At 43.3% G+C, this 12,943-nt stretch overlaps 1 protein-coding gene across 4 annotated transcripts in view; it reads right to left on the bottom strand.

Annotated features, from left to right (window-relative positions):
• The window catches only part of RALB (RAS like proto-oncogene B), a 72,715-nt gene that overhangs the window by 18,800 nt on the left and 40,972 nt on the right, over positions 1 to 12,943 (bottom strand). For 3 of the 4 annotated variants that reach the window (XM_006137715.4, XM_075933071.1, XM_075933070.1), the window contains exon 2: positions 1,120 to 1,284. In XM_006137715.4, the coding sequence (XP_006137777.1) occupies positions 1,120 to 1,233 (114 nt within the window). In that variant the 5' untranslated portion in view covers positions 1,234 to 1,284. Of the gene's footprint in view, positions 1 to 1,119; positions 1,285 to 5,260; positions 5,380 to 12,943 lie in introns of those variants that run through there. The other variant, XM_006137716.4, reaches the window with a different exon arrangement.

Here is a 12,943-nt window from a genome sequence, read left to right as displayed (position 1 = left end):
ACTAAGGAATTAGCATGAAGGGAGCTGGCAATCTTCTTGGTATTGTTTCTTTATTAACATAAGTCTCAAAAATAGATAAGCAGTATGCTTACTTCTACTTGAATCCTAACTTGTCTCAAAAAACTTCACAGTTTTACTGCACCAGCCACACTTGAGACTGAGACCTTGTCTACACTGGCGTGTTTTGTTGCTAAAAGGCAGTTTTAGGCAACAACACAGTGAGCGCATTTACATTACAATGTGACTAGTCAGGAAAAACACCCAGTTTTGGTGACAAAAAACTTCCACCCCGGGAGAGACTTTTGTTTTTTCCCCTCCCTTTATTGTCAACGAAGAGCAAGCGTGGCCTCTGCTGTCTGTTTTGTTGAGAGAACTGGCTTCCACCAGTATCCCATAATGCCTGCCCTGAAGGCTCTGCTCAGTGTTTTGTGATCTCTGCTGCCCTGTGGGTATGCACCCCTCCTCTTTCAAGGCTCTGGAAAGTATCTGACAGCTGGGGAACAAATCATTGGAACGCTTCCTTTCTCCCCGTACTAGGAGTACAGCAGCAGGCAGATTGCTACTGCATGGGGAGGGCTGGAGAGACTGCTGTGCTGCTTTGACATTCCTTAGTATGGAGAGCTCACAGAGCCACAAGAGAATTCCAAGAGGTGCAAGGATCAGCTCTGCCTTCTCACAACAATGCACTGTGGGATGCTCACCCACAATGCTTTGCTCTACCTGTTGTCAGGGTGCTAGAAATGTGGTCATGAAGTGTCAACAATGGGAGGCAGAAAAACTAGTTTGACCATTTTTCACTTTTGGCGACTTCTGCATGTCAACATTACTTGTGTCACCAAACCTTTCCAGTGTAGACACGTGTGGATGGACTGAAATGGCTGTCAACAACTACAGAAATGCCTGCTTTAAATACCTTGCATTCCTCATTCAATGCAATCTTTGCACTTTGTCTTTAAACGTTATGGAACCTGCATTTATCTTCTGGATAGACAGCATCAGAATTTTCTGATGTTCCAAACAACGTTAAAAGAAGTTTACTGATTGCACGAGAAAAATCCAGCAAAATGACTGTTGATTATTCGTGGAGCTTAATCAACAGATTGTGCTAACTTGTCTTACCTCATCATACATGAACTGAAGTGTAAGTGCTGACTTGCCCACACCTCCGCTGCCAACCATGATTACTTTGTGCAGGACCAAAGAACTCTGGTTCTTGTTCTTGCTGGCAGCCATCGTCTTGGTTATCTATAGTAGTTGACTGCCAATGAACAGGTGATTGAAGAGCTGCAGGAAAAAATACTGTAGTCACATACACGAAGTACACAATTGTTTGTAAGTCTGTACATCCTTGGTGTTACAGAGACAAAACCACTCCTAAAACATTTGTTTAATTGCTAAAGTTAGCACATTGGAAGAGTCTGCATGGCATGGCAGATAAATACCGGTCTGCATATTTTCTTGAAACACTACATTTCACTGTCATTTATTGTAAGCACACATAAGAATGGCCATACTGGGTCAGAGCAAAGGTTCATCTAGCCCAGTATCCGGTCAGCCAACAGTGGCCAATACCAGATACCTCAGAGAGAGAGATCACAAGTAATCCTCACGTGATCCCTCCCGTCTCCCACTTCCAGAGAAACAGAGGCTAGGGACACCATTCCTACCCATCCTGGATAATAGCCATTGATGGACCTAACTTCCATGAATCTATCTAGCTCTTTTTGAACCCTGTTAAAAGTTCTAGCCTTTGCCACATCCTCTGGCAAGTAGTTCAACAGGTTGACTGTGCGCTGAGTGAAGAAAAACTTCCTTTTGTTTTGTCTGCTGCCTACTAATTTCATTTGGTGACCGCTAGTTCTTATATCGTGGGAATAAGTAAATAACTTTTCCTCATTCACTTGTTAGAGTTTCAGAAACAGGAATTAGAATTATAAGCCTGTTGACAACAAAGTCTCAGTCTGAAAAGAACATCTTTCAGGAAGTGGTAAGTCTCAATTCCAAAATTTGAATAAAAAAATCTCAACAGGGATTACACATGAGATTTTCCTCTGTGGAGAGGAGACTTTTGCCCTTCCCCCTAAAAGGCAGAAGACTGGTCAAGATCATGATTATAATAAAAATATTATTATGACACTATTAACACCTTCCTAAAGTATTCCTTGTCAGTGTTTTGCTGTTTGAAAACCTATAATCTGACAGTAGTGCTTATGGTTTACATCTCCTTAAAAATAATGGGATTACTTTTGCTGTTTCTACCTACAGACAAAAGCAGCCAAAGATCAGCTGCATGTTTTGGCATACATTTTTTTTCTGCCTTGTGTATCTCAACATCTCTATTAGCTTTGACATAACACTTGGTTTTATGTAAACATGTCTTTTCTTTTTGAGATCTCTTTGCTTGTTTGATGATGCAAGTCTAGTTCTTCATTTCCAGGTCTTTCTTGTAAGCGGCAAGAAGGAAGTGCCAGTCACAATTTCCATTCCTTTTCTAAAGTGGCTGGCTAAAGTAAGCCCATAAACAAACCTACATACTTAAACATGGAGAAGGTTCCCTCCTAGACACAAAACTACAAGCAGAGTAAGTACTGTGCATAGTGCAAACTGCATGTTTAAGACTTTCACATGTTTCTTTGATTAATCCTATTTTATCACAGACTAGCCAAAAGGAAGGGCAGACACTAAGGTCATGCCTCCACCACCCGGAGATCGATCTTGTGGAATTCGATTTAGCAGGTTGACTTAAAACCTGCTAAACTGAACACTGAGGCTGCCTCCAGTTGGCATTGGTACTCATTGCAAAGGGAAGCCAATGGAAACATTTGCTCCTGTTGCCTCCTAATGTGAAGATGGTGCCAAGCTCAGCTTAAGGTAAGCCACCTCCAGCTACATATTTTACATAGCTAGAGCAGTGTACTTTAACCCGACCTTCCAGGTCTAGTGTAGAACTGGCCTAAGCAGGGATGTAAAATCCCAGTTAAAGTTAACTGGTTAAATATGTTTAACTGGTTAACCACGCTGCAGATGAAGGCTGATTTGACTGAGCAGGGTACCAATTAACCAGTTACCTCAGTAAGCATTCCAGTAAGGCAAATACTTACCAGGTAACTGGTTAACCCTTTACATCCCTAATACTAAGTCCCACCATCTCCTGACTCGGATGTCGCTAAAGGTTACCATGTGCCAAAAGGGAGCAAGAGGTAGGGGGAGGAAGAGACGGCTGAGTGGCTACAATTTCTTAAACAGGATGTAGCCAGCATCTTCAGCTTCATGGAAAGGCAGGTATCTGATGCTAAGCCCAACGACATGGTACAGATGCAGCTCAGAGAAAATCCTAGATGTTTCTGGCATTGGCTATCAGCCTGTGGAGGGTAAGCATCGTGGAAGTTTGCTGACAGACCACAGTTCTGAGAGACTCCACGTTGAACCATTTGGAAGACAGGGACATGCTGATTTAGAATCCAGCATGAGTAACTTGCTCACAAACTGGGAACCACCAGGTTAATGGAATACATATTTACATGGTCTAATAGGCAAATACAGGACCATAGAGATACACAAGGACAACAGGGTCCTTAGGATGACTTTAAAATTAAGGGCTTGATCCTTGAAGTCAACGAAATCACTCACTTGAATAATGGCTGGAGGGCCAGGCCCTAAGTCAAGGGACATAATCAATGACACACCATGGAAGAAGGTAAGGAGAAAAGAAAATGGAGATTTCAGTGGAAAGCAGTTCCATCAAAATGAGGCTGGTGTAGCCAATTTCATTGCAAGAAGTTTGGAAACATTGCTTTGGCAAGAAATAGGTTACATCTCCAACCAGGTAAGTCACGAACCAAACAATTTCAGAATGTCATATCCAAAATGGCAGAATAACGAGTTCCCAGAAGACCAGCATACAGCAAAACAGCACGAAAAAATGACAGACTAACAAACTTTATGTTAATGCAATAGGAAACCTGGATCAAGTAAGTTTTAAGGCCCCCAGGGATGTTCTGCTATCTGATCAAATTGCTGGACAGACTGAAGAGTTCTAACCCTACAAGGGACAAGTTATTCCACACTCTGAAACCAACTGTCCTTATGTTGCTTAAGAAGTGGAAGTCTTGCTTTTAAATTGAACAATTAGTTTGTATATGGGTACCCTTATAAAACTGTACAGCATGTAGTGTTTTGAAGACACCTCTAGATTCGCTTTTAGAATGGGACAGCTTGTCATGTCTCCATACTGTGTTTTCCACTAACACCCTGTTCATTGTACTGTTATGTTTTTGTTTGGTACAAAAGAAATGAATTCACCGAAACAGAATTCTGTTCCAGCAGAAACCTGAAACATCAACATTTTCTTTTCAGAGTTTTTACAGCCATATGTAAACCAGATGTCTGGGGCCCTTGGGGGGATCACAAGGTGGTTTCTGGGGAGAGGGATCTTCCAAACAGGGCCAGCATTAGACTAGGGCCCAGAGTAGAAAGCTGAAGCCCGCTGCATGAGGCTTTAGCTCAAAGCCCTGCACCATGCCACCTGGAGCTGAAGCCAAAGTCTGAGCAATGTAGCTAGAGAGGGGGGCTGTGGCCCCAGACATTTGGCCAGCTTACTAACCCCCTAATACTGGCCCTAACTTCCATATGCAGAAAACCAGTTATTGTGGCACAGATGGGCTGTGGAGTTTTTATGGCATATTGGGAAGTCTCACAGAAAAAGCTAGAGAACCCCTGTTTTACACTAATATGTTATATGCAAATAGGTTTACAATATTTATTTTACAGCCAGCCAATCTGGTAGGTGAGTGTGCACCTTTTATCTAGTGAAAACCTGCTTATTAATTCTGCTTTGATTCAAACTTTAAAACATATTTCCTGTATCTATGCACACATAGCTCCTTAAATATCATCTGTACATATATCTCACAATGATTATGAGGATCTCTAGGACATAAGCTTTCACTGGAGATCGCACATGACTCTCTTTAGATAAATAATATTAAAGAAATGTATTGGGTATAGTGAATTTGTCACTTGTCAGAAATTACTGTTACGGAACAGCAAACCCTTCACCAGTTGGCACTGGGAATTCTTAAGGTCACATATGTAAAAAAAATCTCTTGTCCACCACATTTGTATGGCTGAAGCCCAAATCCCACCACTTGGAATTGAAACCAAACTTGAGGACTTCAGTCCTGAGCGGCAGGGCTCTGGTTACAGGCTTCTTGCCTGGGATTGAAAGCTTTGGGCTTCAGTTTTGCTCTCCCAACCCCACCTGAAGTGACAGGATGTAGGCTGACTCAGGTTTCACTTCTTTCTCCTGGGGTCATGTACAGGGTTGCCAGGTGTCCGGTTTTGAACCGGACAGTCCAGTATTTGAGCTTTCTGTTTGGGAAACAAATTTGAGAAAATATAAATGAGAAAATATAAAGGTCTGGTATTTTCTAAATAAGATGCAATGTAGATTGTGATGTAATGTCAAGCATGTCCGGTATTTTTGTTGAAACCATCTGGTAACTCTATCATGTAGTAATTTTAGTTGACAGAAGGGGATCATGGTGCGATGAAGTTTGAGAACCGTTGAAGAGGCCTAACCTACAATCACTAATGTAAGAGACTGCTAAATGCCACTGCACTTGTGCTATTTCTGCAGTAAGGTACCACACATGATGTCCTTATAGAGATACATTTTTTTAAGTTGTTTGGCATTAGAAAAGAGCCCTCCTCTGCACAAATCTAAAAATACAACCCAGCTGAAGTATTAAATGGCAATTTAATGCTCAACCATGTAAGAGAAGGGCTCATTAAAATGTTTGCTTACTTAACTTAGCAATTTAGGCTAAGAGAAGTGTCAGATAAGGTTTTGGATTTCATACATTTTCTCAACATATCTGACACACACTCCAAAATTCAGTACATGCAGCTCCAATTCACGGCAACATGAGCCACGAGGATGCATCATAATAAAACTTCATAATAAGAGATCCCGTTCTCTCCCTGCCCACCAACCTCAAGGAAGTCATTCAAGCTTTTAAAAATTGGATTCCAACTTTGTGCACGGAATTTCTATAGTTGTTCATGTAAATTGGGCAATTACAAGAGGCTGGTTAAAATGGGTAACTATTTACAATCAAAATCAAGGTATTTATTGCCATAGATGTTTGCACCCACAATTACATGCCCACTTTTTAAAGAAAATTATTAGAGCCACTGATTGTATGGCTCTTTACAGCCAAATATGGGCTCTTTACAGCCAAATATGAAGAGTAGGCCCTTGCTTACAGTGCTTAAACTACTAAAAAGATTCTTGCCATCTGCAGAAAACTGTACTTCCAAAGAAGAGAGCAAACCATTTCCTCAGAAAACTGAGGGGGGACATAACAGTTTTCAAGTACCTAAAAGGTTGTTACAGGGAGGAGGAGGAAAAAAAAAATCTTCTCCTTCACCTCTGATAATTGAAGAAGAATCAATGGGTTTAAATTGGAGCAAGGGAGATTTAGGTTGGACATTAGGAGAAACTTCCTGTCAGGGTAGTTAAGTACTGGAATAAATTGCCTAAGGAGGTTCGTAGAATCATAGAATACTAGGACCGGAAGGGACCTCGAGAGGTCAGAGTCCAGTCCCCTGCCCTCATGGCAGAACCAAGTACTGTCTAGACCATCCCTGATAGACATTTATCTAACCTACTCTTAAATAGCTCCAGAGATGGGGATTCCACAACCTCCCTGGGCAATTTATTCCAGTGTTTAACCACCCTGACAGTTAGGAACTTTTTCCTAACATCCAACCTAAACCTCCCTTGTTGCAGTTGAAGCCCATTGCTTCTTGCTCTACCCTCAGAGACCAAGATGAACAAGTTTTCTCCCTCCTCCTTGTGACACCCTTTTAGATACCTGAAAACTGCAATCATGTCCCCCCTCAATCTTCTCTTTTCTAAACTAAAGCCCAATTCTTTCAGCCTTCCTTCAAAGGTCATGTTCTCTAGACCTTTAATCATTCTTGTTGCTCTTCTCTGGACCCTCTCCAGTTTCTGCACATCTTTTTTGAAATGTGGTGCCCAGAACTAGACACAATACTCCAACTGAGGCCTAACCAGCGCAGAGTAGAGCGGAAGAATGACTTCTTGTGTCTTGCTCACAACACACCTGTTAATGCATCCCAGAATCATGTTTTCTTTTTTTGCAACACCATCACACTCTTGACTCATATGTAGCTTGTAGTCCACTATAACCCCAGATTCCTTTCTGCCGTACTCCTTCCTAGACAGTCACTTCCTATTCTGTATGTGTGAAACTGATTGTTCCTTCCTAAGTGGAGCACTTTGCATTTGTCTTTATTAAACTTCATCCTGTTTACCTCAGACCATTTCTCCAATGTGTCCAGATCATTTTGAATTATGACCCTATCCTCCAAAGCAGTTGCAACCCCTCCCAGCTTGGTATCATCTACAAACTTAATAAGCATACTTTCTATGCCAATACCTAAATCATTGATGAAGATATTTATCCAGCCAGTTATGCACCCACCTTATAGTAGCCCCATCTAAGTTGTATTTGCCTAGTTTATAGATAAGAAAATCATGCGAGACCGTATCAAATGCCTTACTAAAGTCTAAGTATACCACATCCACAGCTTCTCCCTTATCCACAAGGCTTGTTATCCCATCAAAGAAAGCTATCAGATTGGTTTGACATGATTTGTTCTTTACAAATCCATGCTGGCTGTTCCCTATCACCTTACCACCTTCCAAATGTTTGCAGATGATTTCCTTAATTACTTGGTCCATTATCCTCCCTGGCACAGAAGTTAAACTGACTGGTCTGTAGTTTCCTGGGTAGTTCTTATTTCCCTTTTTATAGATGGGCACTATATTTGCCCTTTTCCAGGCTTCTATAATCTCTCCTGCCTCCCATGATTTTCCAAAGATTTTTCCAAAGCTAGAGGCTCAGATACCTCCTCTATCAGCTCTTTGAGTTTTCTAGGATGCATTTCATCAGGCCCTGGTGACTTGCAGGCATCTAATTTTTCTACGTGATTTTTAACTTGTTCTTTTTTTTATTTTATCTCCTAAACCTACTCCCTTCCCAGTAGCATTCACTATGTTAGGCATTCCTTCATCAGACTTCTCGGCGAAGACCAAAACAAAGAAGTCATTAAGCATCTCTGCCATTTCCAAGTTTCCTGTTACTGTTTCTCCCTCCTCACTGAGCAGTGGGCCTACCCTGTCCTTGGTCTTCCTCTTGCTTTCAATGTATTTATAAAAAGTCTTCTTGTTTCCATTTATTCCTGTAGCTAGTTTGAGCTCATTCTGTGCCTTTGCCTTTCTAATCTTGCCCCTGCATTCCAGCGTTGTTTGCCTATATTCATCCTTTGTAATTTGTCCTAATTTCCATTTTTTATAGGACTCTTTTTTTATTTTTAGATCATGCAAGGTCTCCTGGTTAAGCCAAGGCGGTCTTCTGCTATATTTTCTATCTTTCCTATGCAGCAGAATAGCTTGCTTTTGGGCCTTTAATGTCCCCTTGAAAAACTGCCAACTCTCCTCAGTTGTTTTCCCTCTCACTCTTGATTCCCTTGGGACCTTAACTACCAGCTCTCTGAGTTTACCAAAATCTGCCTTCCTGAAATCCATTCTGAAATCCGTTCTCCCTTCTACCCTTCCTTAAAAGGTTGTGGAATCTCCATCACTGAAGATGTTTCAAGAGCAGGTTAGACAAACACCTGTTGGGGTGGTCTTGATGGTGCTTGGTACTGCCATGAGTACACGGAACTGCACTTGAGGACCTTCTGAGATCCCTTCCAGTCCTATGATTTTGTGATGTCTGTAATCACCATTGCAACACCAAATCCGCAGGCTTAGAGAGCATGTCTCCCCACCCCCCTCTCTAAAATGGTTACATAGTTTCAGAGTGGTTCCCGGCTTGTGAGGCACAGCATTCAGCTCAGCTCCTACCACAGGAGTCACTAGCCTGCGGATTGCAATCCTGGGGCCTCAGCCAGTCGATCGTGATTTCTGGGCCACTCAAGTCCAGCAATGCGGCAGGGCTTGGACAGGCTGCCGACTGCAAGCTCATCTCTGTGCACCCCTTGAGGGGAGCGGGACAGCATCTCTCTGCAAGTTGCATGCGCCTGCAACTCCCATTTGCCAGCTCCTGGCTAAGGGGAGCTGTGAAAACGATGCTGGGGCTAAGGACAGAGCACAGAGACATGCAACACTCTTCCCGCAAGGGGAGCACAGAGATAAGCCTGCAGCCAGCTGCTTCTGGGAGAGGCAGGCAGTCTGCAAGCTCTGCAACAGCAGCAGGAGCTGGGGGAAGCGATCCCTGGCTCAGTCCTGGTGACAGGAAGCAACTTGCAGCTGCTGCTCATGGAGAGTCTGGGTCCAAGCTCTAGGACGATCCCTGAGCTCTGGTGGGGGCTGCTGTGGGGTCTCTGGAGCCTGGGCTGCAACCAGGAGGGGGAATCTCCAGCAGGGCCAGTCTCTCTGCTCCCCAAGAGCCGCTCCCAGGGCAGAGCTCTCAGACTGGCCAGGGAACTGCCTGGCCCAACCCTTGCCCCAGGATGGGCAGCACTTGAGGGGCAGGTAAGAGACACCTCTTTTACCCCAGAAGCAGAGCCCCAGGTGCCCCGGGGATGCAAGGGGAGGGTTTGGCCCTGGTCTGTTCCCAGCAGAGCTAGCTAAGATCCCTGCCTAGGGACCAGGGAAGCTGCCACCAACTCCCAACGTATGCTGGGGAGCCAGCCAGCTGGGGTGGGGGGAAGGGATTGGAAGGGGGCTGAAGAGGGACAGGGGCAGATAAGGGAGAACAGGGATGTGAGAGGCAGGATCAAGAGGGGAATGGCAGGAGATACTGAAGGGAGTTGAGAGGATTCAGGGGAGACTTATGGGGCAGAAGGGAGCAGGGGTGCAAAGAAGGGAAACTCTGAGGGGGGGTCACAGGGAGGGAAAAGGGGGATGCAGGGAAGAAAGGCTGGGGGGAGACTGTGGGAACATGAGCAGCCTGGCTGGGGAAGGGAGAAACACAGGGCAGGGGTTGTACAGGAGATCGGGGAGATACAATGTCAGCTCCCCAACCCCATGGGGCAGGAGAGGGGGAGGGCAGAGATGTCTGGTGATAGTACTTGGGGGCACTAGCTCCTATGCCCCTGACAATGTTTCTAAACAGGGTGCCCCACATGCCACCTGCCCCTGTGGGTGCCCCTCCCTCTGCAGACACCAGTCGCCCTGGTAAAGGGACTGGCCCACCCAGCAGCCAAAGGGGAATCCTTTCTGTGGATTTTTTTTAGCACTGTAGATATCTGCAAACTCTGATCCGTTACAACATGTACTGCGTGCATACAGACACGATGTAAAATAACATATGACCTCTTAAAATTGATTACCATAATGAGTATGCAAATATGCATATAAAATGTTACTGGTCCACCAAAAGTTTGTGAATGGGGTTGCCGGTCCATGGTATAAAAAAAGCTTAGGAACCACTGACTCAGACCACTTATCGAGAGAGACAATGAGTTTTGCTCATTCATGGCCTTAGCAGAGCGCCAGCTGGCTTTTAGCTCAAGCTCTGGAGGTCCCAGGTTTCCTTCTGCCTGTTGGCATTACACCTGCACCTCACACCAGCTCCTGGACCCCGTCCTAGACCTGACCTCCTTCCCAGAGCCAGCACCTCATACTTCCACCAAATCCCAACACTCTGCCCCTGCCTGGAGCCCTCTCCTAAAGCCAACACCTGCTTGTCCACCAGCTCCTCTTGCATCCCAACACTCTGCCCCAACCTTGTATCTTCTCCTGCACCCAAACTTCCTCCCCGAGCTTACACCCCTCACACTTTCCTGCTCCTGAACCTCTCAGCCCTGACCCAGAGCCCCCACCCTCTGCCCCAGCCCAGTGAAAGTGGGGGAGGACGACTTTGGGATAGGAGCAGGGCCCCAGGGAAGAGGGTTGCCCTTAAATTTAAAAAAGCGATTTTGGGCATAAAAAGGCTGGAGACCATGTCCCCTACTGAATAGCTCTGCAGAGACCATTTTGTGAGAGCCTGTATTTTGAGTCATATTAACTTGCAGCACCCCCTTTTAATTTATTTTTACTGAAAGACTAACCTATAGCTCCCTAAGCATAAAAACCTTCCAGAAATACAAAAGCTTTTCTTTTCACCAGAAGTGTTCACAATACAAGTGCAGAATATTTTCTTTCCAAATACTCAGCAGAAAATAAGGTGAGAATTTTAAAAAACGGGATGCTAAAAGCATAAAAAAAGTTACAGTAAATGCCCCATGTTTTACTATATTTATCCCACATAGACCATTGTAAACATGTTTATAGCCTCGCTAAAATAAATCTTAGCCTTTGTTCATTTTAACTTTTATTTTCTGACATAAGTCCACACATTCATATAAAAAAATCTAAATAAACAGATAAGTACAAAAACTAAGGTACAGCTCTAAAATTCTACTTTTAGTGTCTGTGTGCAGTGGGAGAAACAGCCAAGATTAAACATCTTAGAGGGGTAGCTGTGTTAGTTTAACTAAAAAAAAAAAAATTTAAAAAAGACAACAATGGTCCTATAGCACCTTAGACACTACCAAAAAATGTATAAATAGTATCGTGAGCTTTTGTGGGCACAACCCACTTCTTCAGATGACAAATATTAAGGTTATTAAACTTGCTTTTGTTTGCTTGCTATGCAACTCTTACTCTTGAATGTTTCCTTTTGTTGCTACCCTGTTCTGAAACGCAGCTATTCTATGGGGGTTTTATAAAATGGGAATCCAGAACTGCATGGCCCGTTGACTCAACAGAAGTGCTTTGTTAGATCCTTCCAATACCTAAGCTCCTATTTGAACATAGGATGTTTAACCCCTTCGCTCCAAGAATAAAGATTTCATGACATCCAAAACAAGTGCTACAAAGAAATTCTCAATTTCTACTACTGCTATCAGTTATCAAATCTTTGCACAATTATAATACTTAGTTACATTAGACTAAAAATAATCAGGTTATGTAGCACCACTAGTTGGTGGGTCATTCACAGGTTAAATATGCCAAAAGCTATATAAGAGAGAGATGCATATGTCTTGGCGCTCAACGAAGCACAAGGCCAAACCTGGAATGCCTCTACCATACGAGAGCTTTCTATATGCCGAGCAGTGCATTCCATAGCAATTTTAGAACATGCTTGAGGAAGTTAACTTGACATGTCAGGTAGATATCTTTTATACCAGGAGACATCGTTTACAGTAAAAGGCTAGAACACGGGTGGGCAAGAGAGCCTCCTCAGGTCAGATCCAGAATAATTGGCTGTTCTCTCTAGGCCTGGAATGGCAAAGGCTTCACGAGCTCCCCCTACCCCCAGCCAATCAGGGTCTGTGGGCAGGGAGCACAGAAGTGTTCTGGATCCACCTCTTCTGGGGTGGCCCAGGACCTCTTAAAAATTTGTGAAGTGACCCCCTTTTAAAATTATTGCGCACCCCTGGGCTAGAATATACAAACTGCAAGAAAGCTATAGTTATGACTCATGAATTAATCAGCTTAGTTCATTTAAGCAAGTGCTGGTTAAGGAGAAAGAATGATTTTTAAAGTGCCACCATTAAAAGAAACTGTTAGCATAGCCAAGTTGAAGTATTCACTCTCTTTTTTCAAGAAATCAAATTTTAGAATACATTAATATTTTTAAATATTTTATATAAATTTATGATCTTAACACAATAGTGGTTTCACTATGATCACACAGGATTATCTGTGTTCTACTTTGCTGTCCTGCAGATTAAATTTAAAAAATAGAAATCTGCAAAATTCATAAATATTTATTTTGGAACTGGACTTTTAATACTCCATTCATCTGAAGAAGTGGGTTGTACCCACGAAAGCTCATCATACCATCTACATGGTTTGTTAGTCATTAAGGTACTGCTAGACTATTCGTTGTTTACGTTTTCCCATGTATTCCACCAGTGA

This window comes from Pelodiscus sinensis, chromosome 7 (assembly GCF_049634645.1).
Source record: "Pelodiscus sinensis isolate JC-2024 chromosome 7, ASM4963464v1, whole genome shotgun sequence".
Classification (NCBI taxonomy): domain Eukaryota; kingdom Metazoa; phylum Chordata; order Testudines; family Trionychidae; genus Pelodiscus; species Pelodiscus sinensis.
Note: the sequence above shows the minus strand (reverse complement) of the source record. Positions and strands in the feature narration are given on the sequence as shown.